This window comes from Physeter macrocephalus, chromosome 14 (genome assembly GCF_002837175.3).
Source record: "Physeter macrocephalus isolate SW-GA chromosome 14, ASM283717v5, whole genome shotgun sequence".
Classification (NCBI taxonomy): domain Eukaryota; kingdom Metazoa; phylum Chordata; class Mammalia; order Artiodactyla; family Physeteridae; genus Physeter; species Physeter macrocephalus.
The window spans coordinates 62,685,742-62,710,722 of record NC_041227.1 but is presented as its reverse complement, the minus strand read 5'-3'; the positions used below and the strand labels follow the sequence as shown (position 1 = coordinate 62,710,722).

At 47.3% G+C, this 24,981-nt stretch overlaps 2 protein-coding genes across 7 annotated transcripts in view; one reads left to right on the top strand and one right to left on the bottom strand.

The window, feature by feature from the left end:
• Nucleotides 1-9,040, top strand: part of CDR2 (cerebellar degeneration related protein 2) — a 25,632-nt gene extending 16,592 nt beyond the window's left edge. The window contains exons 3-5 of the mRNA XM_007103119.4: nucleotides 3,395-3,543; nucleotides 3,801-3,965; nucleotides 5,193-9,040. Coding sequence (XP_007103181.2) covers nucleotides 3,395-3,543; nucleotides 3,801-3,965; nucleotides 5,193-6,051 — 1,173 coding nt within the window. The 3' untranslated portion in view covers nucleotides 6,052-9,040. The remainder of the gene's footprint in view (nucleotides 1-3,394; nucleotides 3,544-3,800; nucleotides 3,966-5,192) is intronic.
• Nucleotides 9,041-10,092: 1,052 nt separating this feature from the next.
• The window catches only part of POLR3E (RNA polymerase III subunit E), a 34,901-nt gene continuing 20,012 nt past the window's right edge, over nucleotides 10,093-24,981 (bottom strand). For 2 of the 6 annotated variants that reach the window (XM_055090089.1, XM_028498823.2), the window contains 8 exons: nucleotides 23,048-23,129; nucleotides 21,701-21,760; nucleotides 21,435-21,592; nucleotides 20,849-20,910; nucleotides 19,712-20,262; nucleotides 17,304-17,381; nucleotides 14,780-14,944; nucleotides 10,093-13,846 (listed from right to left, as the gene is read on the bottom strand). In XM_055090089.1, the coding sequence (XP_054946064.1) occupies nucleotides 13,790-13,846; nucleotides 14,780-14,944; nucleotides 17,304-17,381; nucleotides 19,712-20,262; nucleotides 20,849-20,910; nucleotides 21,435-21,592; nucleotides 21,701-21,760; nucleotides 23,048-23,129 (1,213 nt within the window). In that variant the 3' untranslated portion in view covers nucleotides 10,093-13,789. The remainder of the gene's footprint in view (nucleotides 13,847-14,779; nucleotides 14,945-17,303; nucleotides 17,382-19,711; nucleotides 20,263-20,848; nucleotides 20,911-21,434; nucleotides 21,593-21,700; nucleotides 21,761-23,047; nucleotides 23,130-24,981) is intronic. The other 4 variants (XM_055090088.1, XM_028498824.2, XM_055090091.1 and 1 more) reach the window with 3 other exon arrangements.

The following is a 24,981-nucleotide window of genomic DNA, read 5'->3' as shown; positions in this document are numbered from 1 at the left end:
GGCCCGCGTACCGCAAAAAAAAAAAAAAAAAAAAAAAAAAAGATGTCTTGCTTTAAATTGATTGGGGATGAGGGGAGTGGAAAAGTAGAGATGAAACAAGATTGACTGTGTATTGATAATTGTGAAACTGGATGATGGATAGATGAGGGTTCATTAAACCATTTTTCTGCATTTATATATGTTTGAAATGATCCATTTTAACAAGTTTTTTAAATGCAGTAGATAAGATTAGCCATCTGTAGAGAATCAGTATTTGGGTGGACTGAGAATTGAGGAAGGAGCACTCAATTATATAGGTAGTATATAATTTCAGGGAATTATGAGTGTAGGAACATGTCAAAATACTACATGATAAAGAATGCTGTTGCGATACAGTTAAAATATAGACTAAGTTTTGTGAATAAGTGCAACTAAATTAAGTCCTAAGAAGGGAAATGGTATACATTAAGCTTAAGAATCATTGTCGATCCAAGTGAATGTTTATGTCTCCTGGACCCAAGAGAAAGAGACATTGGGTTGGGGGAGGGGAGGCTTCCAGCATTTTCCATGTCCAAGATCAACTTTTCTCTAATAAGTGTGATCCATGGACTACTGGTACTAACATCACCTGGGGTTTTTACTAAAAATGCAGAATCCTGGCTCTACCCCAGTCTCATTGACTTAGAATTTTAGGGGAAGGGGGCCCAGATTCCTATACTTCAGTAAATCCCCCAGTTGAATTTTAGCACATGTAAAGTTTGAAAACGCATAACTGTAGATAAGGATGAAATAGCTACTCTTATCGAGCACTTTTAACCATTTGCGAGATACCATGTTGAACCCTTCCCTCATATTAAACCTCACAGCAACTTTGTGAGGTAGGTGATGAGGAAATCTCACCTTAGAAAAACTAAGTTACTTACGGGAGGTCACCCAGTTAGCAATGGCAAAGTAGGACTTCAAACCAAATTCCAACCCCACAGCCTGTGCTCTTAGCTTCTGTGCTGCTGCCTCCCATCAGGCCATCTCTCTTCTCTGATCCTGTGCCCACCAAGACTTGCATGGGAATTGGCCTCCCACCTGCCCTCTGGGGGGCAGACGTGTCCTACGGAGGATGCGACTATTCCAATCACTAGCTAGGCAGGGACAGCTCCTGTGGTAACTTAATAATTAGTGTCTGGTCTGTGCAGTAGACTTTTTTTAGGTTGTTGTGAATCAGTCCCAAAGAATACTTGAGATCTTATACTTGACATAAAGTAGCTTGCAAAACTTCTGCAGCTATTATATACATTCCTATGTTCTAAACCTTTTTCTACTCCAGTATTCCGAAGAGATTGAAAACATTCCCTGCCAGTGACAGGAATCTACCAGGACATTGCCAGCCAGAGGGCAGGATTACAGGCACACTTCTAGGAGAAGCTGGTGGGGATGAGGGAGTGAAGAATAAACACAGGCTGTTACAGGGGCTGTGCTGTGTGCTCACTCCATCTCATTTACTACTTTCAATCCTGCAAGGTAGGCACTAACGGATCCACAGTTTATTTTCAATTCTGAATCCGAAAAGCTCTACAAAAACAAGATTTTGTTCTTAAGTAGGCAACAAATTCATTTGACAGCAAACCCTGACCTGAACTCATGTGAGGCTGTTTATAATCTTTAATCATACTTTTGATGAGAATATCAATGCTTGATAACAGGGTGCTACCCACCCCTCACTGGGATGTTATAAAGTGTGTGTCATCTTCCTAAAATTTAAAGAATTTTCCAAAACGCTCTTGGCCAAGAGTTTCAGATGAGAAGGTATGAGAATTAAGTGTTTTCTCAACACATTGCTACCGAGCTATGTAACTAGTTTGAAAAAAGGCCTCATATACTTTTTTCAACTCTGCCACACCACTGCCATTTAAAGAGCCCATTGAAAGTCATATAGCCCTTTCTTTGAAAGAAGTCTGTTAGCTTTGCAAATACTTGTATAGGTATGTAAGAGAAGCCTCAAGGAAAGTATTTTTAAAGTCATGTCTGGTCTGTTACCATTTGGTCATTGGTAATGCATCAGACCTACCTTTTTCCTCTTTCTGGTTGTGCCCCAGAGAAATACTGTGACTATTTCACTTGGAATATATACTGTCTTCCGTCGTCTTCAGGTGGAGTTGAGTCGGAGGGGAAACAAGGAAACGTAACATTGAGGCCTTAAGGTTGTGACTATTCCCCTTTATCCTTGGCCATTTAGAAAGCAGTCTTAGCAGTACCAAAATAATCTGGCAAGTTTCTCACAAATAAGGAGGATTATGGTGACAACATTCTCACAGAATTAAAAGTATCTTTGAATAATATTAAGTTAAAATATCTTTTTCTAGTTAAATCAGTATTTTTTCCCTGTTCTTTGTCCAGAATGTCTCATCCAGAGGAAAAAAAAATTTTTTCAAGCAAAAATCATCTAAAATCCTCCTCTTTAGGCTTTTCTTATGTCTATAAAACATATTTTGTTTAAACATTGATCATGTATTCCACGCTTTTTCTCTTGTGGGATTATCGTGTTTCACTTTGATTTTCCTGTCAAATATTAACTTTATGTGTGTTTTGTGCTTTGTAAGGGTAGAAGAGCCTTATGATACACGAGATGTGGGTGAGCTTTAAGGAAACTAAGCATATAAAGGATGGCTTGTACTCAGTTCTTTTTAAGGAAAGTAGTTTGAGATTTAAAGTTCTTCTTTTCATAAAATAAACCTGTGGTATTGTGGTATAATGAAAATCATATATTTGACCTTGTCCCCGTGTCCTGGTGTAGCGCTCCTAAATCCCTTGGAATTTCCTTAATGATAGGATGGAGACTGGTTGCCAGAGGGACCAACCACATGATTAGAGGGTTAGAACTTTCAGCCCAATCCCCAACCTCTGGAGAGGGGTCAGGGACTGGAGATTGAGTTCATTCACCAGTGGCCAGTGATTGAATGAATCATGTCTGTGCGGTGAAGCTGGGTTTCCGGGTTGGTGAACACATGGATGGGCTGGGAGGGTGGTGCACCTGGAGAGGTAAGAAAGCCCCGCACTGCTCTCCACCCCCATCCCTGCCCTACGCATCTCTTCCCTTTGGCTGTTCCTTAGTTGTATTCTTTATAATAAAGCAGTAAGTGTAAGTAAATCCCTTTCCTGAGTTCTGTGAGTTGTTTTAGCGAATTACTGAACCTGAGGGGAGGTCATGGGAACCCCCAAATTTACAGCTGGTTGTTTGAATGTGTGGGTGGTCCCTGGGACTTGCCAACAGCACCTGAACTGGGGGCAGTTTTGTGGGACTGAGCGCTTATAGCTCCAGGTACTTAGTGTCAGAACTGAATTGAGGGATACAGTTGGTGCTGGAATGCTGCAGGTATCTTATCTGTTTAACGTGTAAACTGGTCACAATCATCTCTTCCAGTATCTGACCAAGCAGGTGGAGCTTCTGCGGCAGATGAATGAACAGCACGCAAAGGTTTATGAGCAATTAGATGTCACAGCAAGGGAACTGGAAGAAACAAATCAAAAGCTCGTTGCTGACAGCAAGGCCTCACAGCAGAAGATTCTGAGGTAAAGTTTTTAGAATCCATTGAAGAAGCCCTAGGAGAAGTCATTTTGTATAAACTAGAATAGAACATGGCTGTAGTGGGTTTGGGTCAATATGGGGTAAGGTTTAATTTAATTCTCCGTGGAGAAGAGAGATTAAATAGAAGTCTTTTCCAATTATGGAAGCCCAGTTTGAGTGGCTGGCAGCTAATCTCTCCTCACTGCTTATGCCCTTAATGTAATATGACAAGCAGCAGTTGGCTTCTGTCTGTTCCTCGCAGCCTGACTGAAACAATTGAATGCCTGCAAACCAACATTGATCACCTCCAGAGCCAAGTGGAGGAGATGAAGTCATCTGGCCAAGGGAGAAGGAGCCAGGGGAAGCATGACCGGGAGAAATCGGCACCCAGCTTCTCGTCTCTGAAAGAGCTGTATGACCTCCGCCAGTAAGAGCCTGCCTTTCCATGGCATTTGCAAGCAGGAGAGCATCTCGTGTCACTGACACGTTCCGGATTCCAGTAGATTAAAAGTACCCTTTTAGGAAATGCCACTTGGCTATTAGACCACCGGTGGTTTGAACTAAACCACTTAATTTAAACATACAAATGATTGAGTTCTTGGGTATTAGTAATTCTGTGAACACTTATTTTTGAAAGTCTCGTGTATTTTAGTGCTTTTAATGTGTTAAATCTTAATTTAAAATAAGGTGCAGTACTTCTGATAGACTACAGATTTGGGGGTTGTATTTCACATTCCAGTGAAGAAAAAAATTGAAAATTCAGTAGAACAAAAATCCAGGCAAACAGAAGGTTTTCTTGCCTGCAGAAATGCCTTTACAATATAGAGTTCTGAGATTGAATCTTTATTTAGGAACTATTTCTTGAGCACCTGTGTAAGGCAGGTGCTAATGCCAGATGTGAGGAGTGATGAGCAAAACAGACAAAGTTCCTGCGCTCGTGGAGGTTTCAGTCTCATGAAGAGGCAGATAAGCAAATAATCACACAAATAAGTACAGTTACAAGTTGCCTAGGAGTCTGAAGAGGCGAGAGACCAGCCCGTGCGTTTGGCGGCCTCAGCATTGACCGTTCACCAGGTCACCTGTGTGGTTTTTCACGCTGCCAAACCAGCTACTCCCTCAGGCCTAATCAGAATCTCTAGGTGTGAGGAAAAGGCTGCCCAGGTGTTTCCGATATGTGTTTGTGGTTTAAAAATCACTGCAGCAGTGGTTCTGTCTTAGCTGTATATTAGGAATCACATGAAGAGCTTTTTAAAAAAAAAAAAAAACAAAACTCAAGTCCAGGTGGCAGACCAGCTAGGTCAGAATCTATGTGGGCGGGACCCAGGCTTCGGTACTTTTTAAGACTGCCCAGGTGATTTCTAATCTGCGGCCAAGACTGAGCACCGCCGGCTGTTCTGATTTCCTTGAACAGTATCAGTCCTACAGCTGGTCTTTGGGAATGGATGTTCTGTAGTATTTTGAATGTTTAAAAAAAATTAGTCACAGGACTTGTGTTTTCTCACGTGTTCATTTTAGCCACTGCTCTAGTGTGGAATAGGCCACACATCAGTCACATCACAGCTCCTCAGAAACAGGTAGTTGAAAAACATCATCAGCCTCCCTCTTTGCATTCTCAGTCGACCTGTGTAATAGATTCTTTCAACATTTTCCCCAGGCACTTCGTGTACGATCATGTGTTTGCCGAGAAGATCACTGCCTTACAAAGTCAGCAAAGCCCTGATGAAGAAGAAAACGAGCATTTGAAGAAAACAGTGACAGTGCTGCAGGCCCAGCTGAGCCTGGAGCGGCAGAAGCGGGCGACCATGGAGGAGGAGTACGGGCTGGTGCTGAAGGAGAACAGCCAGCTGGAGCAGCAGCTGGGGGCCGCCGAGGCCTACCGAAGCCGCGCGCTGGAGCTGCAGGCCGACGTGGCGGAGATGCGGCAGATGTTGCGGTCGGAGCGCCCTTTTGTGAACGGGGTTGAGAAGCTGGTGCCGGACTCTCTGTTTGTCCTTGTCAAGGAGCCCAGCCAGAGCCTGCTGGAGGAGGTGCTCCTGACCGTGCCCGAAGCGCACAGAAAGCCTCTCAAGCGCAGCAGCAGCGAGACGGTGCTGAGCAGCCTGGCGGGCGGCGACATCGTGAAGGGCCACGAGGAGACCTGCATCCGGAGGGCCAAGGCCGTGAAGCAGAGGGGCATCTCCCTCCTGCATGAGGTGGACACGCAGTACAGTGCCCTCAAGGTGAAGTACGAGGAGCTGCTGAAGAAGTGCCAGCAGGAGGAGGACTCCCTGTCCCACAAGGCTGTGCAGACCTCCAGGGCCAAGGACCCGGCTGCACTGAATGCCCAGCCTGAGCCTGGCACCCTTGGCTGGGAACCGGCCTCGGTCACCCCAGAGCCCATCAGTTCCCCCACCACCTCGACGCCACCAGAATACAAAGTGCTTTTTAAGGAGATCTTTAGTTGCATCAAGAAAACCAAACAGGAGATAGACGAACAGAGAACAAAATACCGATCTCTCTCTTCTCATTCCTAAGTGAACCGCCAGCTCCACTAATTGGCCTGTTTCCTATCACCCCTCTCTCCCTCTCACACAAGTGTGTGTAGACCCCAAAGGCTGATACTGCTCCTGATGTTTGCCTCGTTGCTCTGCTTATTTAGCAAATGCATACAGTGAGGGAGGAAGGTGGCTACCAGTGGCAGTTGTATAATCGAGTTTCATTTAAGCTCCTCAGCAGATCCCATGACAAACTAGCCTCTGGCTGGCGTGACAATTAGGTTGCAATTCCTTGAAAAACCCCAGGACCAGTGGAGGGAAAATATGTGCTCCTGGAGAAGTAGGCCTGGAGTAACTGTAGTATATACTGGGTGTATGTATATATATATATATATATATATATGTAGTGTATATAATATAGGGGAAAGGGCAGAGCTGAAACAAAGCTAAGGCAATTCCGACTGCCTCCTTGCTTAACTTCTCAAAACTATGTAGAAGTCAGACGGCTGCCAAGGGAAAATATCTTTCGCAAACACTGTTGGATACTGTGAATTCATTAAGAAGGATGTTCAGGAGAAAGCAGGGGTCTAATCCAAAATACATGGCAGTAACAAATACTCCAAGCCTTTGAGTTTGTCACATGGGCTACCAGTTGAACTGTGACTGACAGGTAATCCTAATACATTTTAGTCTAACTGAATACCAAACTGAAAGGGCAGGCTCTGGTTGGCCCAGTTAGCTTGTTAGAGCCCTGGAGGGCCTCTTCCCCACATTCAAATGTTTTTACTCAAAGCTGTAGTGGTTAGGATAGGCAAATCATTCTTTTCTTAAATTCAGACTGAAGGGGCGAGATGAAACCCTTACCCGCACTGTGCTGTCTGAGCTGGCCAGCCTGCCAGCCTCAGGCTGCCTCTCCTCACTTCCTACCGTTCCTGTAAACGTTTGTGACTTGCTGCAGAAATTCCTGTCTGCCACTTTATTAAACAGTGTTGATGTCCTGACTGTGGAAATAACACTCATCCTCTCACTTGCATACTTTTAATTTAAAACTATTTAAGAGAACTGAGGTTCCATTTATTGTGTATATTTTTCTAAAAACCAAATAAAACTACCTATGAAAAATGAACAAATGGATCAAATTGCTTGTTATTTTAAGCTTGAGCCATTTCACTGTTACTACCAACTTTTCTTCTTCCAACAACTCTCTGGGAAGAACTGAGTGATTTTTTTTTTCCATTTCCATTTTTTCCCATTCCTTGGAATCGTGTAATAGCACAAATTCTGTTCATACTGATAAATGTTCATTAAAATTACTATATGATTGAAAAACATTTTCAAATTTATATGCTGTATATAATTTTCACTATTTTAGAAACGTCAGACTTGGTTCTGAATTCATAGCATTTGACTAGGTAATTCTCAACACATTTGATCGTTCAGTCATAGGAAAGACATTTTACAGTATTCAGATGTTAAAATGAGCATTGAATCTAATTTTGCTCAATGGCAAAATTGGATTAATGGGTAAAACATTATTTTTTCAAACAGTACAAAGAGTTTGTAAAGTAAGTTGTCTCATCTTCCCTGACCTCCCAACCTTTCTCCCCAGAATCAACTAGTTACCAGTTTGTTGGTGTATCTTTACAAGTGTGCTCATTATCATCCCTTTTTTTTTTTTTTTTTTTGGCTGCGTTGGGTCTTTGTTGCTGCGCGTGGGCTTTTCTCTAGTTGTGGCGAGCAGGAGCGGGGGCTACTCTTCGTTGCGGTGCACAGGCTTCTCGTTGCGGTGGCTTCTCGTTGTGGAGCATGGGCTCTAGGCATGCAGGCTTCAGTAGTTGTGGCATGCACGCTCAGTAGTTGTGGCTCGGGCTCTAGAGCTCAGGCTCAGTAGTTGTGGCGCACGGGCTTAGTTGCTCCGCAGCATGTGGGATCTTCCTGGACCAGGGATGGAACCCACGTCCCCCTGCATTGGCAGGCGGATTCTTAACCACTGCGCCACCAGGGAAGTCCCACCCCATATTTTTAAATAGGAGTATACTATGTCTTTCATTTTCACTGAACCATGTATTTTTTTTTTGAACTATGTATTTTTTTAACATTTTATTAAAGTATAGTTGATTTACAATGTTGTGTTAGCTTCTGGTGTACAGCAAAGTGATTCAGTTGTACCTATATATTATTTTTCATATTCTTTTCCATTATGGTTTATCACGGGATATTGAATATAGTTCCCTGTGCTATACAATAGGACTCTGTTGTTTATCCATTCTGTATATAATAGTTTGCCTCTGCTAATCCCAAACTCCCAATCCATTCTCCCCCACCGCCTTCCTCCTTGGCAACCACAAGTCTGTTCTCTATGTCTGTGAATCTGTTTCGTAGATAAGTTCATTTGTGTCATATTTTAAATTCCAGTATAAGTGATATCAAATGGTATTTATCTTTTTGTGACTTACTTTATTTAGTATGATAATCTCTAGGTCCATCCATGTTGCTGCAAATGGCACGATTTCATTCTTTTATGGCTGAGTAGTATTCTACTATATATATATATACCACACCTTCTTTATCCATTCATTTCTTGATGGACATTTAGGTTGTTTCCACGTCTTGGCTATCATAAATAGTGCTGCTGTGAACATAGGGGTACATGTATCTTTTTGAATGTTTGCTCCAGATACGTGCCCAGGAATGGGACTGCTGGATCATATGGCAACTCTATTTTTGGTTTTTTGAGGAACCTCCATACTGTTCTCCATAGTGACTGCACCACTTTACTTTCCCACCAACAGTATAGGAGGGTTCCCTTTTCTCCACACCCTCTCCAGCATTTATTTATAGGCTTTTTTTCTTTTTCTTTTTGCGGTATGCGGGCCTCTCACTGCGGTGGCCTCTCCCGTTGCAGAGCACAGGCTCCGGACACGCAGGCCCAGCAGCCACGGATCACGGGCCCAGCCACTCCGTGGCATGCAGGATCCTCCCGGACCACGGCACGAACCTGCATCCCCTGCATCGGCAGGCGGACTCTCAACCACTGCGCCACCAGGTAAGCCCTATTTATAGGCTTTTTTTTTTTTTTTTTTTTTTTTTTTTTTAACTTTTTTTTTTGTGTGTGTGTATACATAACAGCATTTTAGCCATTTTTAAGTGTAAAGTTCAATGTGAACTACATTCACATTGTTGTGCAACCATCACCACTGTCCGTCTCCAGAACTTTCTCGTCATTTCATACTGAAACTGTGGCGCAACCACTGCGCCACCAGGGAAGCCCTATAGGCTTTTTAATTACGGCCATTCTGACTGGTGTGAGGTGATACCTCATTGTAGTTTTGATTTGCATTTCTCTGATAATTACCGATGTTGAGCATCTTTTCATGTGCCTGTTGCCATGCCAATAAACTTTATGACCCTTTCCAAACTAACAGAAGAAAAATGGTGTTTCCTTTTAATTTTGCATTTCTTTTATTAGTAAAGTTGAATAGCTTTTAATCTGTTAAAAGCCATTTTTGTATTGTCCTTTGCCTCCTACTTTTCTTATTTAAGAGCTCTAGTATTTAGGAAATTCACTTTTGCAATTAGAAATTACAAATATTCTATTTATCTTAATTTTTACCTTGTTACTGGCATTTTGCCAAGCAATACTTTTATGTAGTTATATTAATCTTTAAACACTTTGTTTTTGTGCTTGGCAATTGTTTGAGCCATCTGAACTTCAAGTTTTTTGGTTTTGTTTTTATTGTGGTAGAAATACACAATTACCATCTGGACCATTTTTAAGTGTACAGTTCAGAGGTATTAAATACATTCATGTTGTTGTGCAACCATCACCACCACCATCCATCCCCATAACTCTTCCTCTTTAAAACTGAAACTCTATACCCATTAAACAATAACTCTGGGAGGCGGGATCAAGATTGTGGAGTAGGACCCTGGGCTCACCTCCCCCCACAAACACATCAAAACTACAACCACATATAGTTCTCGTTGAGAGCCATCTGAAGACTAGCAGTGTGGCTCTTCTACAACCAAGGCTGTAAAAAAAAAAAAAGAACCACACAGAGTCTGATAGGGAGAAGTGATGTAGTCAGGCCTGTGCCCATAGTGGGTGACCCAGAAGAGGGGATATCACAGGGCAGGCTCAGGGATCCGCCCTGGGGAGCAAGGTGTTCAAGCCACATATCAGGCACCCCAGCCCTGGGGTCCGACACTGAGATAAGCCCCATTAGCTGGCTTGAAAACCGGTGGGTCTTACCAGACGGCTGTAAGTAACCGGGATTCTGCTCTTGAACAGCATGCACACTTGCTTGCTCCCAGTCTCAGTGTGGAGGCTACAGATTGAAGACCACCTAGTGCTCCGGCTGGCCTGCCAGGACCACCTCAGGGCCCCCCCAGCTTGTACCAGGCTTTGAATAAATGTCTGCTCCAGTCCTTTGCCCATTTTTGAATTGGGTTATCTTGTTGAGTTTTAGTTCTCTATATAATCTGGATATTAATCTCTCATTAGATGATATGATTTCTAAGTATTTTCTCCCATTCTGTGGGTTGCCTTTTTACTCTGTTGAGTCTTTTGATGCATAAAATTTTAAAATTTTCACCAAGTCCAATTTGTCTATTTTTTGTCACTTGTGCCTTTGGTGTCATAGCAAGAAACGATTGCCAAATCCGGTGTAGTAATGCTTTAGTTGTTTTCTTCTAAAAGTTTTGTTTTAGATCTTCCATCAAGGTCCTTGATCCATTTTGAGTTGACTTTTTCTGTGATGTTAGGTCAGGGTCCAGACTTACTCTTTGGCATGAAGATGTCTAGTTTTCCCAGCACCATTTGTTGAAGACTGCCCTTTCCCATTTGACAATATATATTAGGGTTTATTTCAGGGCTCTCTCTACTCCATTGGTCTATTTGCCCTTATGATCACTGTAGCTTTGTAGTGAGTTTTGAAATCAGGAAGTGTGAGTCCTCCAGTTTTGTTCTTTTTCAAGATTGTTTTGACTATCCGGTGTCCCTTGAGATTCCATATGAATATTAGGATGGGTTTTTCTATTCCTGCAAAAAACATCATTGGGATTTTGATAGGGATTGCATTGAGTCTGTAGACATTTTAACAATATTGACTCTTCCAATCCATGAACATGTGTTTCCGTTTGTCTTCTTTAATTTCTTCCAGCAATGTTTTGTAGTTCTCATCATACAAATCTTCTACCTCCTTGGGCAATTACTAAATATTTTATTTTTTTGATGCCATTGTAAATGGAATTGTTTTTGTAATTTCCTTTTTAGATTGTTCCTTGTTAGTGTGCAGAAATGCAACTGATTTTTTTTTTTTTTTTTTTTTTTTGTGGTATGCGGGCCTTCCTCTGCTGTGGCCTCTCCCGTTGCGGAGCACAGGCTCCGGACGCGCAGGCTCAGCGGCCATGGCTCACGGGCCCAGCCGCTCCGTGGCATGTGGGATCCTCCCAGACCGGGGCGCGAACCCGGCGGACGCGCAACCACTGCGCCACCAGGGAAGCCCGAAATGCAACTGATTTTTGTGTTGACTTTGTTTCCTGCTACTTTGCTGAACTCATTGGAACAGACTTTTTGTGAAATCTTTAGTTTTCTACATATAAGATCATACCACCTGCAAACATAATTTTACTTCTTCTTTTCCAATTTTTTTCTTCTTCTTGCCTAATTGGTCTAGCTAGGACTTCCGACACTATGTTAAACAGAAGTAATTATGGTAGGCATCCTTGCCTTGTTCCTGATCTTAGAGGAAATGCCCGGATATCACCCTTGTATAGACATTTTATGGTTGACTGACTTACTTCTTTAACATGCCATTGGAATCCACTACTTAGGATTTTTATTCATATCATGCTATCTTTGTCAAGTTTTTAAATTAATCCTTTGATAAGAATTTGGGGGCCTATTACATGCTGAAGTTTAACCCTTGTGTTACCGCATAAAGATTTGATATAATTCAACTATGAAAATCCCTGGCCCTTTTCTTCTCTAATAATTGCTCTGTTGCAATTTCTTTCCAACCACTTTCAGTAATTTATATTTTCCTTATAAATCATCTAAATGCTCTAACTTTTCCCATCTCACTATCTATACAAGCTTGTGCCATTTTCCTTCACTGGTAACTATTGATATATCTTACTTTACATTCATTTTTCACCTCATTTTTTTTTTAAACATTTCCTATGTTCTTTATCATTTTCCTAGCTATTTGAATTCAGGGTTTAACTCATCTCTCTTTATTAGTGTTTAAGGCTTTGACTCCCTACTGAGCCTGACTCCCCCAACCCCTGCCAGTTCTGCTCTGCTCAGTCTCTGCTGTACCACAAGGGGCCCTCCCCTTGGTAGTATTATATGATAGCTGGACACACTCCAGAAAAATTTTGGAAGTTTTTTTACTCTTTTCAGACTCGTATATGTTAACAATTAGAACCAAGAACATAATATACAATCAGCCTGCTAAACTACATTACCAAATATTAGATGTTTCTCTTTTCTTTCTTAATTTTTTTTTTGGGGGGGGGGGCGGGTACATACACGTAGACCATCATCTGAACCTTCAGATAGTAGTGGCTCTATTGCCCAAAATAGACCATGGCAAACGTCTTCTTACTGTAGCAAAATTTTCACATCTAGCCCGATCCGGCTTACTCCTATTTTTTCATAATCCTCTAAGGGCTGCGCTGTCCAGTAGTCACTATGAGCCACATGTGCCAAGTACCTAAACTGTAGCTAGTCCAATTGTGAGAGTTAGTTAGTTATAAGATACCAGATCTTGAAAACTTTGTACCAAGAAAATATTAATATTACATGTTGATGTTTTAGATATATTAGGCTAAATCAATCAAATACATTAAAATTTAACCAGTTTCTTTACTATCTTAATGTGTCTACCAGAAAATTTTACCATTACATACGTGACTGCACAGCACTACTGGGCAGTGCTGCTGGCTCTCTTCCCTCTGGTGTACATACAAGGCTTTGAAACCACAGAGAGCATTGCCTTCTTGTAACCATTTGAAGACAACAGCACCATGATGCCACATTAGTGTTAGCATTTATTTTAAAAATACACAAAATATAAATTCTTTACATCAAAGTGTGATGACCTCACTTATACATTGTTCCATACTTACCTGGTTTTGCTTGCATCCTTATGCAAACATTTAAGAATAAATGGATTTGATTCTGATTTTTTGCTATGGTTCATGTAAACAGTTGAGACTGCTACATAAAGTAGGTTGTTTTAAAAGGTAAAATGGCCACAGGAAACCAACAGTAAAACAATTTGGTTTGTTTAACGAAATTGGCAGAAATCTTAGCAGATAGATAATTGAAGACTTAATATTGGCTTCTAGGCATTTTAAATATTAAAAACCTTGAGGTTGTCTTGTAAACATAACTTAGACCTTGTTGGCATTAAGTTTGAAAGTAAAATATTAAACCATGATTTTCATCATCCTGCCCATGTCAGTATACACTCTCTTTATTATGAGAATGAAACCAAATAATAAACAAAATACATCAGGAATTTCAAACTGTACTGCAGAGAAGGTCCCAGCTGGTCTCTTCTGGGAGCGGTCTAACTTAAGCTGACCCTGCCACTGGCTGAGTATGATCCCCTCTGTCCACTGGACAGTGCAATGCCACAGGCCACGAGATGGTCAGTTCCTCTTGCTCCAAGTCTTCTGAAGCAATCGAGACTCTACTTCCACCTCTGCTGGCTCTGCCGTCCTTCCTTGGGCTTGAATTCACTGGGTTAGTGGTTTGCAACTATTGTCAAGACTGTACTGTCCCTTTAAGGTACCACATGCCACCATAGCTTACACAGCAGTCCTATGAATAGAGAAACATGTCAAGGGCAGACTTTAACAGGAAAAGGAGCTACTTACATTCTGTGCAGAATATCAAAACTTGATTTATGATTAATGGAGAGAACACAAATGGGAGATCAAAATCTGCCTGACCACGACACTGTGGTCACCGCCCAGCCTCCTCCATGTGTGAGCCAGCCTCAAGCCCCTCCTCTCCTCAGGGGTTATCTTAAGAGTGAGAGACTATAAATGAATGTGCTCTATAAACACAAAATACAAAAACTGAATAAGCTGACCAGAACAAAAGTGCTTCACAAATAGCATCAGCATTTATGGACCTGGAATATAAGAATACTAGAATATAGGGAATTTCGTCATCAGCTTTCAGTGTTCCAATGCTTTTGCAAGTACGATATTTGTACCACAGAGTCAATTCATAAAGGCATTACAGGTAATGCTTAACAGGAATTAAGTATTTTCATATACTAGACAAATGATATATTCCTTTTTAAACTAAATTTTATTTAAAAATTGTTCTACTAAAAGCAAGTAGTAGCACAAGAGTTAGTATGTGGCTATGGCAAAAAACCATGAAAGTGGTACATGATTCAAAGGAGTGGGGTAAGGATTCTAATCTAAGCCCTGTCACTGTAAAGGATGACTATATTTTTTTAAGATGGCGCTTACATCTTATTCAATTTAGTCCTTTTGCATATACCAACCACACCGATGCCAATTATCTGTTGCTGAAGACCCGACTGGCTGGGGAGGAGTCCAGAGGAAGCCTGATTTATAAACACAGCAGTAGGCAAGGCACGAGACTAGGTCCCTTTCCACACACTGTCAGCCTCTATCTAAGACAGGGAGGAGCCATTTGTGGGCGCCCTGGTTCTTAAGCTCACGGTCAGCAAAAGCCTGGAGCCTCCAGATATTATTATACACAAAATAGATGTACCTTTAGCACTTTATCCACCTCCTGTTTACTCAGATCTTCTCCACACTCTTGAGTCAGCCGAGACTGGATCATGTTCCGGCGTACCCGGTAATTTTTGGAAAAAATTTCAAGCAAAACCTGTCGATGCTTTAGTAGCAAAAACATGTTATTACGGGAAACAATCACCTAAAAGAGAAACATCCCCAAACAAGAAACCCAAAGGCTATGGACCTAACTCCACGCTGCAGTCTTTGATCAAAGTCCTTGCTCAGGACTTCTGGTTAAAGACAAACACGTTTGGCCAATTTGTCACCTCTTAAGACCCCAATAAAATGAAGAAATAAAGGTATATGCCCACAAGAACAAAAACCCAGTGAAGCATGGGCAGAGGATGAGTGATTCAGACATACTTTTTCGTGATTAAAAAACAGGAGTGGTAACTGATTCAGCAAGCAGGTGAAGCCACCATCTAAACTGCGTGAAGACAGAGAACAGGATGAGAAGTGTGTGGCTTCAAGTCCTGACACACAAACAAGACAGGATGCCATGAAGCATTAGGTCCCAAAGAAAAACTAAATAGGAAGGATAGAGGATAGTCAAAATCCCCACCCCCTGCAAAGTACAAAAGGAGTTAAATGAGAGAAAAAAGATTTGATCCACTAGGTCCAACATATGACCTAAGAATTCCAGAAGAACAGAAAAAAACAGGTACAGGAATTACAAATCTATCACAGAACTTCGTAAGAATGACTCAACTGTGCACACCAGGGTGCATCTGGAGTTGCACCGATGTGCTGTATGCGGAGTGAGGAAAACCGTAGTTTGGTTTAAGGGAAGGGTGTGGATCAAACTGAAAAGACTAAGGAACAGAGTGTCGGTGTGCACGACAACTCTGAAAGCTTGAATACTGTGGAAAATGATCTTAAATTCAGAGGAAAATGATTTGCCCTCCAAAATCCTAGCCCCAGACAAATAATAAAACCTGAGGACAAAAGAAAGCCATTTTAAGACATGGAAGAATGCAGACAACTCCTTTGTGCCCTTAGAAGCTAAAATTAAGCAACAAGGAAGACGAAAGATTGCAAGCCAGCAAAAGACATGGAGCTGATCCCGCTGGAGAGGCATCTGGGGAGTCAGACTCAAGAACGGTACTACTGTTGGTATCTGTGTGTTCAGAAAACCAGTAAGTGAAAATAGGAAGTAGTATAAAGAAGAAATGATGTCAATTATATTTCAATAAAGCTGGAAAAAAGTGAAAAAAAAAAAAAAGAAGAAATGTAATCGTAGATACTACTGGTATTTGGCTCTACAATGAACAAATTTCCAGTCGTGATGCTATAAGCATTGATATATGATTTAACAAAAAAATTGTCATAACACATCCCACACCTGTCTACATTCTCCCATAGCTGAGAACTAAATCCTCATCCACCACAACAGGAAGCCCATTGATAACATCAAGTTGAGACATCAGAGAGCAGTATAAGCACATTTTGCATATATATAATAATTTTTAAAAATGGAGGAACTCTTTTGGTGGTATCTTGTAGTTAAAAAGTGACTGCCTCTGAGGAGTGGGAATCAGGTCGGGCAGGGCGGGAGACGGTTTCCCATACAGCTTCAGTCTTACTTATTTTTAAGAACATGCACTTATACTTTTCTCCTTTTAATTATTGGAGTACTTCAGGAGTAGGAAACCCAGATGCCACCTATTCTGGCCAAAAGCACACAGAGACTGTTCCAGTTTGCTCTCCATTTACAGCACCATCACAGAAGGCCCTGCCCCTTCGGTATTCTCAGCCTGCCTGTCAGTCCCCTTCTAAGAGGCAAAAGGGGACACAGAACTCAGTGGGGGCTTTTGCTCACTCCCCTTCTCCCCACACCTGAGGGATAGGACCTGGAAAAGGACAGATCGATTGGAGTTTAGCAATTAACTCTTAATCTTTAAAACTCAGGCAAGCTCATGATTTAAGGAAAACTGCTGGACCTCAGGTGCTGCTGGCTGCATTCATATTCTGTTCACTGGACACCCGTGACCCTTCCTGTCTGGGTGTGACTAGAGGCAAAACGACCAATTTCTCTAACCTAAGATCTGATCCAGCACCTGAGATCTGATAAGGAATCCTTTTAATTCCTACCGCCATCAGCCACCTGAAAAATGCGGTCCATCACAGGTTCACAAGCCTGCCTGGGCATCAGAATCATCTAGAAAGCTTTGCAGAAACTTAAATACCGAGGACCCTACCCGATTCCTATGGAACTGAACTGAATCTCTGGGGTCAGCCCTGGGAATCTATAGTTTTTAAAAGGCGATTTTGATGCCGATGGTCCAGACTGGCACTTGGAAACCACTGGCTTTGGTTCACACTACTGGCGCATCCAGCATATCTGAAGTACACAGAGACACAGAGCCAGAATACTGAAAATTGGGAGCGGCTGGAAAATCTGAAGTGGACACAACCGCACTTGGGGGCTCCCCAAAGGTCTAACCCTCTTTAGAACACCGACCTGCTCCTGGGGAGGATGGCAGCAAAGGTCACCTCACCTGGTCACTCATGTCTCCAGACTCCCAGAGGGCGAACACCTTCTGCTCATCCGGGGAAGCAGCCGTCTGTGGGGGAAACTAACCAAGGCCCAGGTGTGAGCTGGCCGATCTCGTGCTCACCGCCTGGACCCTCCGTCCCTCGGGGCCCTCAGTCTGCACCCGCCCAGTTCCAGGAGCAGAGTTCCAGTGCCAGCTCGAGCCAGCTCCTGCCGCTCACCAGCTGTGGGCCGTGGGCTGTGGGCAGCCGCACACCTGCCTCTCTCTGCTTCCTCCTCCTCGCCAGCCACTCTCCGCGCGCGGAGAGGCTCCTGTGAGGAGCGGACGCGCCCGGCCCGCGGCCCACGGACATGCCCGGTAAGGCGGGGAGGAGGCTGCTTCTGTTTTTCCCATCAGCCTGGCATTAGCTCTCCTCTCTGCTTTAACACCCAGTGTCCTCCCACCCTAAATATCAACTCTCCAACGTGTCCTGAGAAGCGCTCCCGCCCCCGTAACTCCTCAGGAATACCCTGGGGATTCCTTTCAATCCCTCGCACGAGGGCCGGGCCGGACGGGCTAGAGGGCCTGCCCGACCCCGAGCGGCCCGTGCCTCGCAGAACAGCAGCGTCCCAAGGTGGGCCGAGGAAAGCGTGGCCCGGGCTCCTGCTTCCTGGAGACGGGGGACGGAGGAAGGGGCGCCCGGTGGAGTGGCACCGCAACACAAGCAATAGTAACAGTTCCTACCACGTAAAGTCCCAGGTGGGGCTCTAAATAAACAGTCTCATTTGCTACCAGAGAGGAAGCGAGGTGTTGCTGCCTCCACTCTCCATGCGAAAAGCCCGGTTCGGAGAGTTCACTCAACGTCTGTGGTCACACAGCTAATAGGTGGCAGAACCAGGAGTTAAACTCAAGTCTTTGCGAGTGTACTTGCTCTCCCTGGGCCTCAGCTCCCTTGTATAAAGAAAAACAAGGCTGGACAGGTCTAGGAACGTCCCACCTTGGACATGACTATGATACAGGATCACGGGTCCCGAGGGTGGCCCACTCCATGCCCCTGGCCCTCTATCCACTCCAACAGCACAAGATGGCCTGGCTAACATCAGGCAGGCGCCTCTCCCTTGCCTGGCTCAGTCAGTCAGCAAAAGGCGAGTCTGCAGATAACCGGACCCGTTTGCTACGTGGACAAGGGTGGCTCCAAACAGGGCAGGGCCCCCAAACCCCAGTACCTTCTGTAGAGAGCTCACCCAGGAGGCTCCTTGCCACACGGGCCAGATCCCCCGGGACACCCCGGCCAGCCCGGGACCCAGGGCCTCTTGTCCTAGTTTCTGCTCCTCACCTACACAGGGATGGGCCTTTGCCTCAGATCACCCAAGGCTGCAGGTGCCCCTGACCTTAGACTGCAGACGTCAGCGCTCCCTTGTTAAGAGGCAGACACAGCCCCACCTCACCCCACGTGCTGCCAGGTCTGGACAGAGCCTGGGAGAGAGAATGACGAGCACAGCCTCCCGGGGGCCACAGCCTGGCACGCTTCACCCTCAGCGCAGGGAGGTGGTCTCCCAGGGTCCCTCTGCTCTTGCACTTCCTCCCATCTAGGGCCCCTTCCAATGACGGACAAGCAGCCCAGAAGCCGGGGGCGGGGGCCGGGGCGGGGGCGGGGGAGGGCCCGCCCTGCACCTGCAGGCTTGGCACCAGAAATGCTAATGGAAAGGTCACAGAGCCACGCTAGTCAGCCAGCCTCCAGGGCAGGGAGGCCCACTGGCAGGAGCCCAGGCACAGCTGGGGGCTCTGTGAGAGGGCCAGCTCATCTCAGCTGAAGCAGAAAGGATTTAAGACTTGGGGCCACTGTACAGAGGTTCAACTTCCAGCTCTATCACTTCCTGGGTATGTGACCTTTAAACAAGTTCATTCTACTTCTTTGAAACTCGAGCTTCTTCATCTACGGTTGCAGGAGATCAAATGATACTGCAAGTCAAATCATCTTGAAAAACGGCAAAGCTGACAGGAATGAGGGACGTGCGGGCACAGGAGGGGGCTAAACCCCAGGACGGGGAGCCGGCGTGACCAAGGAAGGCCCTGCTGTGTGCCAAGCCAACAGGTGACGGCCTTCAGACTCCCACTCAGCCCTCACCAAAGCCCCGAGACACAAAAACTAACATTCACCCACTTGAGATGAGGGTGCAGAGCCGAGAGGCTGACCGGCCCAAGGTCACACCCAGCGACCACGTGGGAGCCGAGATTCCCAGCAAGGCCAACGGTCTCCCCAGTGCCCCTGCCCCGTGCACCCTACAAACAGCTGTTTCCCCAAAGCCGGCAGGGCTCAGGCCACTCTGGTACCAGCTTCTCTCCACAGCCACTTTCAGCCAGGAAAGATGCTGCCGACCCAGGAGCCCTCCGAGGGGGCGTGTGCTGCCCATCCAGCAGGCGCTACTTACAGGCACCAGTATCTGCTTGCAGCCGGCGGCCAGCACCGTGTCCTGCAGCATGCGGTCCGAGATGCCGCTGAAGAGCATGTGGCCGGGGGGCAGGCTGGCTAAGTGCAGGTTGAAGAGGCGCTTGAGTTCGCTCAGCGTGAGCACAAACTGTCTCTGAAAGGTGGCCTCCACGAAGGCCCTCAGCTCCCGGGCCACGGGGGTACCGGCAGAGCCTGAGGGCGGGTGCCCGTTGAAGCTGTCCCCGCCTGCCGCCCGCCCAGCAGGCAGCCCGTTGGCCAGCCTGCTGTGGAGGCCACCACCGGGCGAGGTGTGCGCGGGCCGCTCATCCTCCTCTGCTCCCCGCTCTTCCTCTTCCTCCCCCTCCTCACTCATGGGCTCCTCCTTGACCCGCACACCGGGCAGCACACCGGGCGGCACACCGGGCGGGGCCGAGGACGCCCGCAGCTGCTCCTTCCTCCGCTGCAGCTCCCGCTCCAGCAGCGCGTGGTTCTGCTGGGCCTGTCTTTTGGCGACTTGGACCCGCTGGTCCCCAGAGACCAGCCCGACAGGCCCTGCGGAGAGACACAGGGCTGCTCAGGACAGCAGGGACCGTGCAGGAAAGGGCCTGAGGTGAAGGCCCATGGCCCCTCTGCCCCACAGATGTTCCCTTCCATCCTGATGGGGACACCCTGCTGACCAGAGGAAGGGGAAAGGGAAAATGCAAGCCAGCTGGCACAGAAGCAAGTGGCCCAGCCTGCCTTTCGCCCCCCACCTTACCCAGAAGGAATGTGGCTACCCCAACAGTGAGGGAAGAAACAGAACCAGGAAGAGCAGACTCCCACATTCAGAGGCCCGAGCCAGCGTGGGTTACTGCTGAGTCCCTGCCGCCAGCATCCCCGCCAACCCTGGAGGTCGAGAAATCTCAGCAGCCTGGAACCCAGACACAGCCCTGGAACCCAGAAGCCTCAGTCCCTGAGGCCAAGGCTCTGCCACTGGACAAGCCTCCAGCTGAGGGAAGAGGGCACACAAGGGCAGCCAACAATGAGCCACCCCCGCTCATATCCCCCCACAGGTTGAGCCCTGACAAGTTCCAGAAAAGTAGCCCTTCTGGAGCCAGTGTCAGGGTTAGGGGCCCACCCAGCCGACACCTCTCCACACCTGATTGTCCATCCGGCTTCTTTGGCATGGTTTCCTTCACAAGATTATAAACTTTTTCTAATCTGAAAAGAAGAGTGAACCCTCTTAACTTTAAACCGTGTCCCCTCACGTCACCTGCCTCCCAGCAGAAACACCCCCTTAAGCCCTGGACATCCTAGTCCCTGAAGACACCGCACGCCAGGAGCTTCGATGGTCTCTCCCCGCGGCTCGGAGCCCCGCGGCGGGGGTGGGGAGCGGTGGCCCGCCCTCTCTTCCCCAGCTGGTCTCCCGCCAGCCTGCCTTGGGCCACACAAGCCCCCACTCCTGCTCCTGAGTGCTTTCCCCCTCCTTCCTGACCCCTCAGAACAGATGCGGGTCAGTTTGAGTCGGCTCGGATCAGCAGGCGTGTCTGTGCCAGGTATCTGCCAGGGGGATTCTGGGATCGAGCAGCAAGGTCCACCTGAGTGGAGGAGGGGTGCACACAGCCTGAGATTTGCATTCCCGCCCCAGATGCAGCCAGGCTGTGCTCCCCGCTGGAAGCAGGTGGCTGGGGACAACCTGGTGTTCCTCTGCCTGGCTCCCCCCATCCCGCCTAGCAAGCTCTTACTTGGCCTGGATGCCCGTCCACAGCATGTGCTGCCGCTGGACCACATCTGGATGCTTCTTGATGAACTCCCCGTCATAAGGCAGCATGAACTCCCAGCCCTTGTTGATCCTCACTACGGCCATGTGCTCCAGAAAGTCCTTCACGTCTTCCGCGCAGAGCTGAGGAGAGGGGGGCAAAGGTGAGGCACACCCAGCCCGAAAGCCCCACTCAGCCCCCATTCCTCCAGTAGTGGGACTGGGCCTCGGGTCGAGAAGAACTTCACTTACTTTAGTCACCGCTGCCACCTCTTTCCTTACCACCCACCGGCTCTGCGTGAACTTCCACATCTAAGGGAGAAAAAGAAGCTTGTTTCCAGGAGGCAGGGATCCTACTAGGACTGTCCCCAAAACCCCTGCTGTTGCCCTGGAACCCTGGGATGAGGGCACAAAGTGGCGGCTCTGAGCCGGCCTGGGTGTCAGGCAGACTGGGTCTGGGTCCTGGCTGAGGGCAATCACTTCAACTCTGAGCCTCCAGCTCCTCCTCTGTAAAGGACCTCCTGGGCCACCTCTTCCAGGAGGGCAGCTGGACCCACTCCACACCACAGAAGCTCCCTGGGATGGGGGATACCTTGCCCGTATGTCACCTACAGCAACTCAGATTTGACTAGACCCTCTCCCAGACCCCCAGATGTGACGGTGTCTGCGCGAACAGAGGAGGGCTGACAGGCAGCTGAGGGTGAGTGGCACACGTGTGGAAGGCGAGCCTGGGAGTCGATGCTACTGCACCCTGACCCCCAGAGACAAAAAGAAACCACACAGGCATCTAGACGCTAAGTACCCACAGGAGCTGGGACACCCAGCTGGGAAAAGAAAAAACGGAGGCACTCTCTGAAACGGCTTAAGGGCTGCCTGGTGTGATTAGGTCTGCGCATGAGCTCACCAAGGTGACCACGGACAGCTCCAAGGAGACAGACTGCAGCAAACTCAAAGCACACTGCCAAGGTCAAGGGAGGCAGTGCAGGTCCCAGCAGCTCAGGGGTCAGGCCTTTGGGAGGGATGCCTCGGCTGGGACTTAAGCTCTGGATAAGGGCCGGGGGGCAGATAGGGTGACGGGGTGGAGGCACGAGCCAGCTCAGGAGCTGCAAAAAGCCCACAGCAACAGTGCAGGAGACACGCACGAGGAAAGCGGCTGTGAACTGGGGAGCGTGAGCCCCACTCAAAGAGCGTGCCGTTTGGGGGTGCGGGTCCAGTGGTACCAGACTGTCCAATTATTCATGACAAGACAAATCTAGTTTGAATCGTGACTGTGATTTGTAAAAATAGACAACTAAGTCAACATTTTAAAAACACCACTCAGGTCAAATGGCTCCTTGGCCAGAATCTACCTATGGGACTCCATTTGCAACCTCCAGGCTAGGAACTCAAAGGTTCTTATGAAGCTGAAGACTCCAGGGTCTGAGGGGAAGGAGAAGAAAGGCACAGAGTCCAGAGCCCTCCACTCCCCCCAGCCCCACCCTGGCCACACATACCTGCCCTTTGCCCGCTGCCTGGGCGAAGGTCCGGGACACTCTGTGCTGCCCCAGTCCTCCTCCCATGATGCCCCAACCCGGGAGGCCAGAGAGTCTGGGCACTTACAACAAAGTCTCGGCCCCTGCAGAGCACCTCAGCAGGCACGCCGCTGTGAGGGCTAGAAGAGTCCTTGGGGTACAGGATGTCACTGCCAATGAGACAGGGCGGCAGGTCAGTCCCTGTCCTCAGCCCCTCTGCCCCCCACTCCCTCAGGCTCCGAGTGGAAGCTCAGGCCTCTTTCCAACACGGGCGAGTGTCGGCCTGGGCCCCAACCGCTCCCCTCAGACCCTCCCCTTCTCCCTGGGAGCCTGGCTCCAAGAGTTCTTCCTCCTACCCCTTTCCCAACGCCCCCCTCACCCACTGGCCCAGCCCCAAGGCCCCTGACACAGTCGGAGGGGCCAGGGGCTCAGAGACAGCCAAGGTGAGCCCGGGACTCTAGCAGACGGCAAGTCCCACCTGTAAAGCAACACACAAGGCCTTACCACCGGCTGAAAGGGAAGGGGGAAGCAGTGTGAGCTGAGGCAGGAGGGGTCAGGGACTGGGATCCAGACAGACCCCAAGCACGGGCGCGGCTGGAGCCTTTGGAGAGAATGGGACCAGCACTCAAGGCTCAGGGACCTTCAAGGGCAAATGAGCAAGCAGCAAGGCTTAAAAGCATCTCCTGACCCCAAGTCCAGATGCAGACCCTGTTGCCCAGGAAAACACACACGTCCCCGGCCATCCATGCCCGGGGCGCCTTTGCTCTCTCCCCACCCCACTTGCCTCCTCAATCCCACCTGGCAGCCAACTACTGCTTTCCTTCAAAATTGAGCTCTGTGTCCACCCTTCCTGTAAAGCTCTACGAGACAGGGCCCTGGCCCCATCTCTGCCACGGAGAGGAGGTACCCACTAAGTACACAGTGTGGTCCGTGCACTGGGCTGTAACAGTGCCTGCCCCACCCCCATCCCCCCGGCCCACTTTCCTGAGGACAGGGACAGCACTGAATGAGAGCACAGTGCAGGACACAGAACAAGCCGTCCAGACACATTTACTCAACAGATGGGAGCATCCTGTATCACCTCCTCACAGGAACACAGAGGGACAGGGCATGGAAGGACCACTACCCACGGGTGTGGCAGAACACACAGGGCCCGGGAGGGCCTATCTTCAAGTCACAGGGACAGGCAAGACCATAAGCTGAATGGGGCAGCAGCACCAGGGCATGCGTGGTGCTGGGGGAGCTCAAACCCCAGCTCTGTAGCTGCCAGGCTGCCAGACATTTGGCAAGTCTCCGTGCCTCCTCTGGGCGAGCATCCTCAGGGGGCTAATGGGATGGTCCCTCCTGGATTTCATCCATCCGCAGCATAAATACACATAAGTGTCCCATTTAACAAGTGATGTGCCATCACGAAGGTCCTCGTAATTAAACACTTGTGTCACATAAGACAATAGCTGCAAGGACCCACAAGGCATGTTGGGCATCGTTTCCCAGGGAAAGGCCGTCACCACGTGGCAGTGACATGACTTTGCAGTTTACCTGGCCAACCAACTGTGAAATGATGGACTTTTTGCAATGAATAACTTTTTTAAAAATTTGGAACAATTTACATTTTGACAGATTGTTCACTTTACATCACACTTTCTAAAAAGTGAGTATTCAAGTATTTTATATTACACAATTTAGAAGTAATATAATTCAAGTGTGCGTAAAACGTAGCCACACCGTATTTACCAAGGGTCTGCCGTTTGCCAGGCATTATACTGAGTACCAGGGATAAAGGGAGAGTCAAAACAGACAGTCCCTACCCCTAGAAACTGACAGTCTAGGGAGGCGGCAGGGTCTAGAGGAGGAATCACAGGAGGAGAGAAACTACTGAAGGACAGCAAGCCACAGATTCAGGACCTATGAACCCCAACAGGATACATAAAAAGAAATTCCCACTTAGGCCCATCTTAACGAGCCCTGGGAAGCCAAAGCAAGAGAAAATCTGGGAAACAGAGGGAAACAAAGGAACATGTA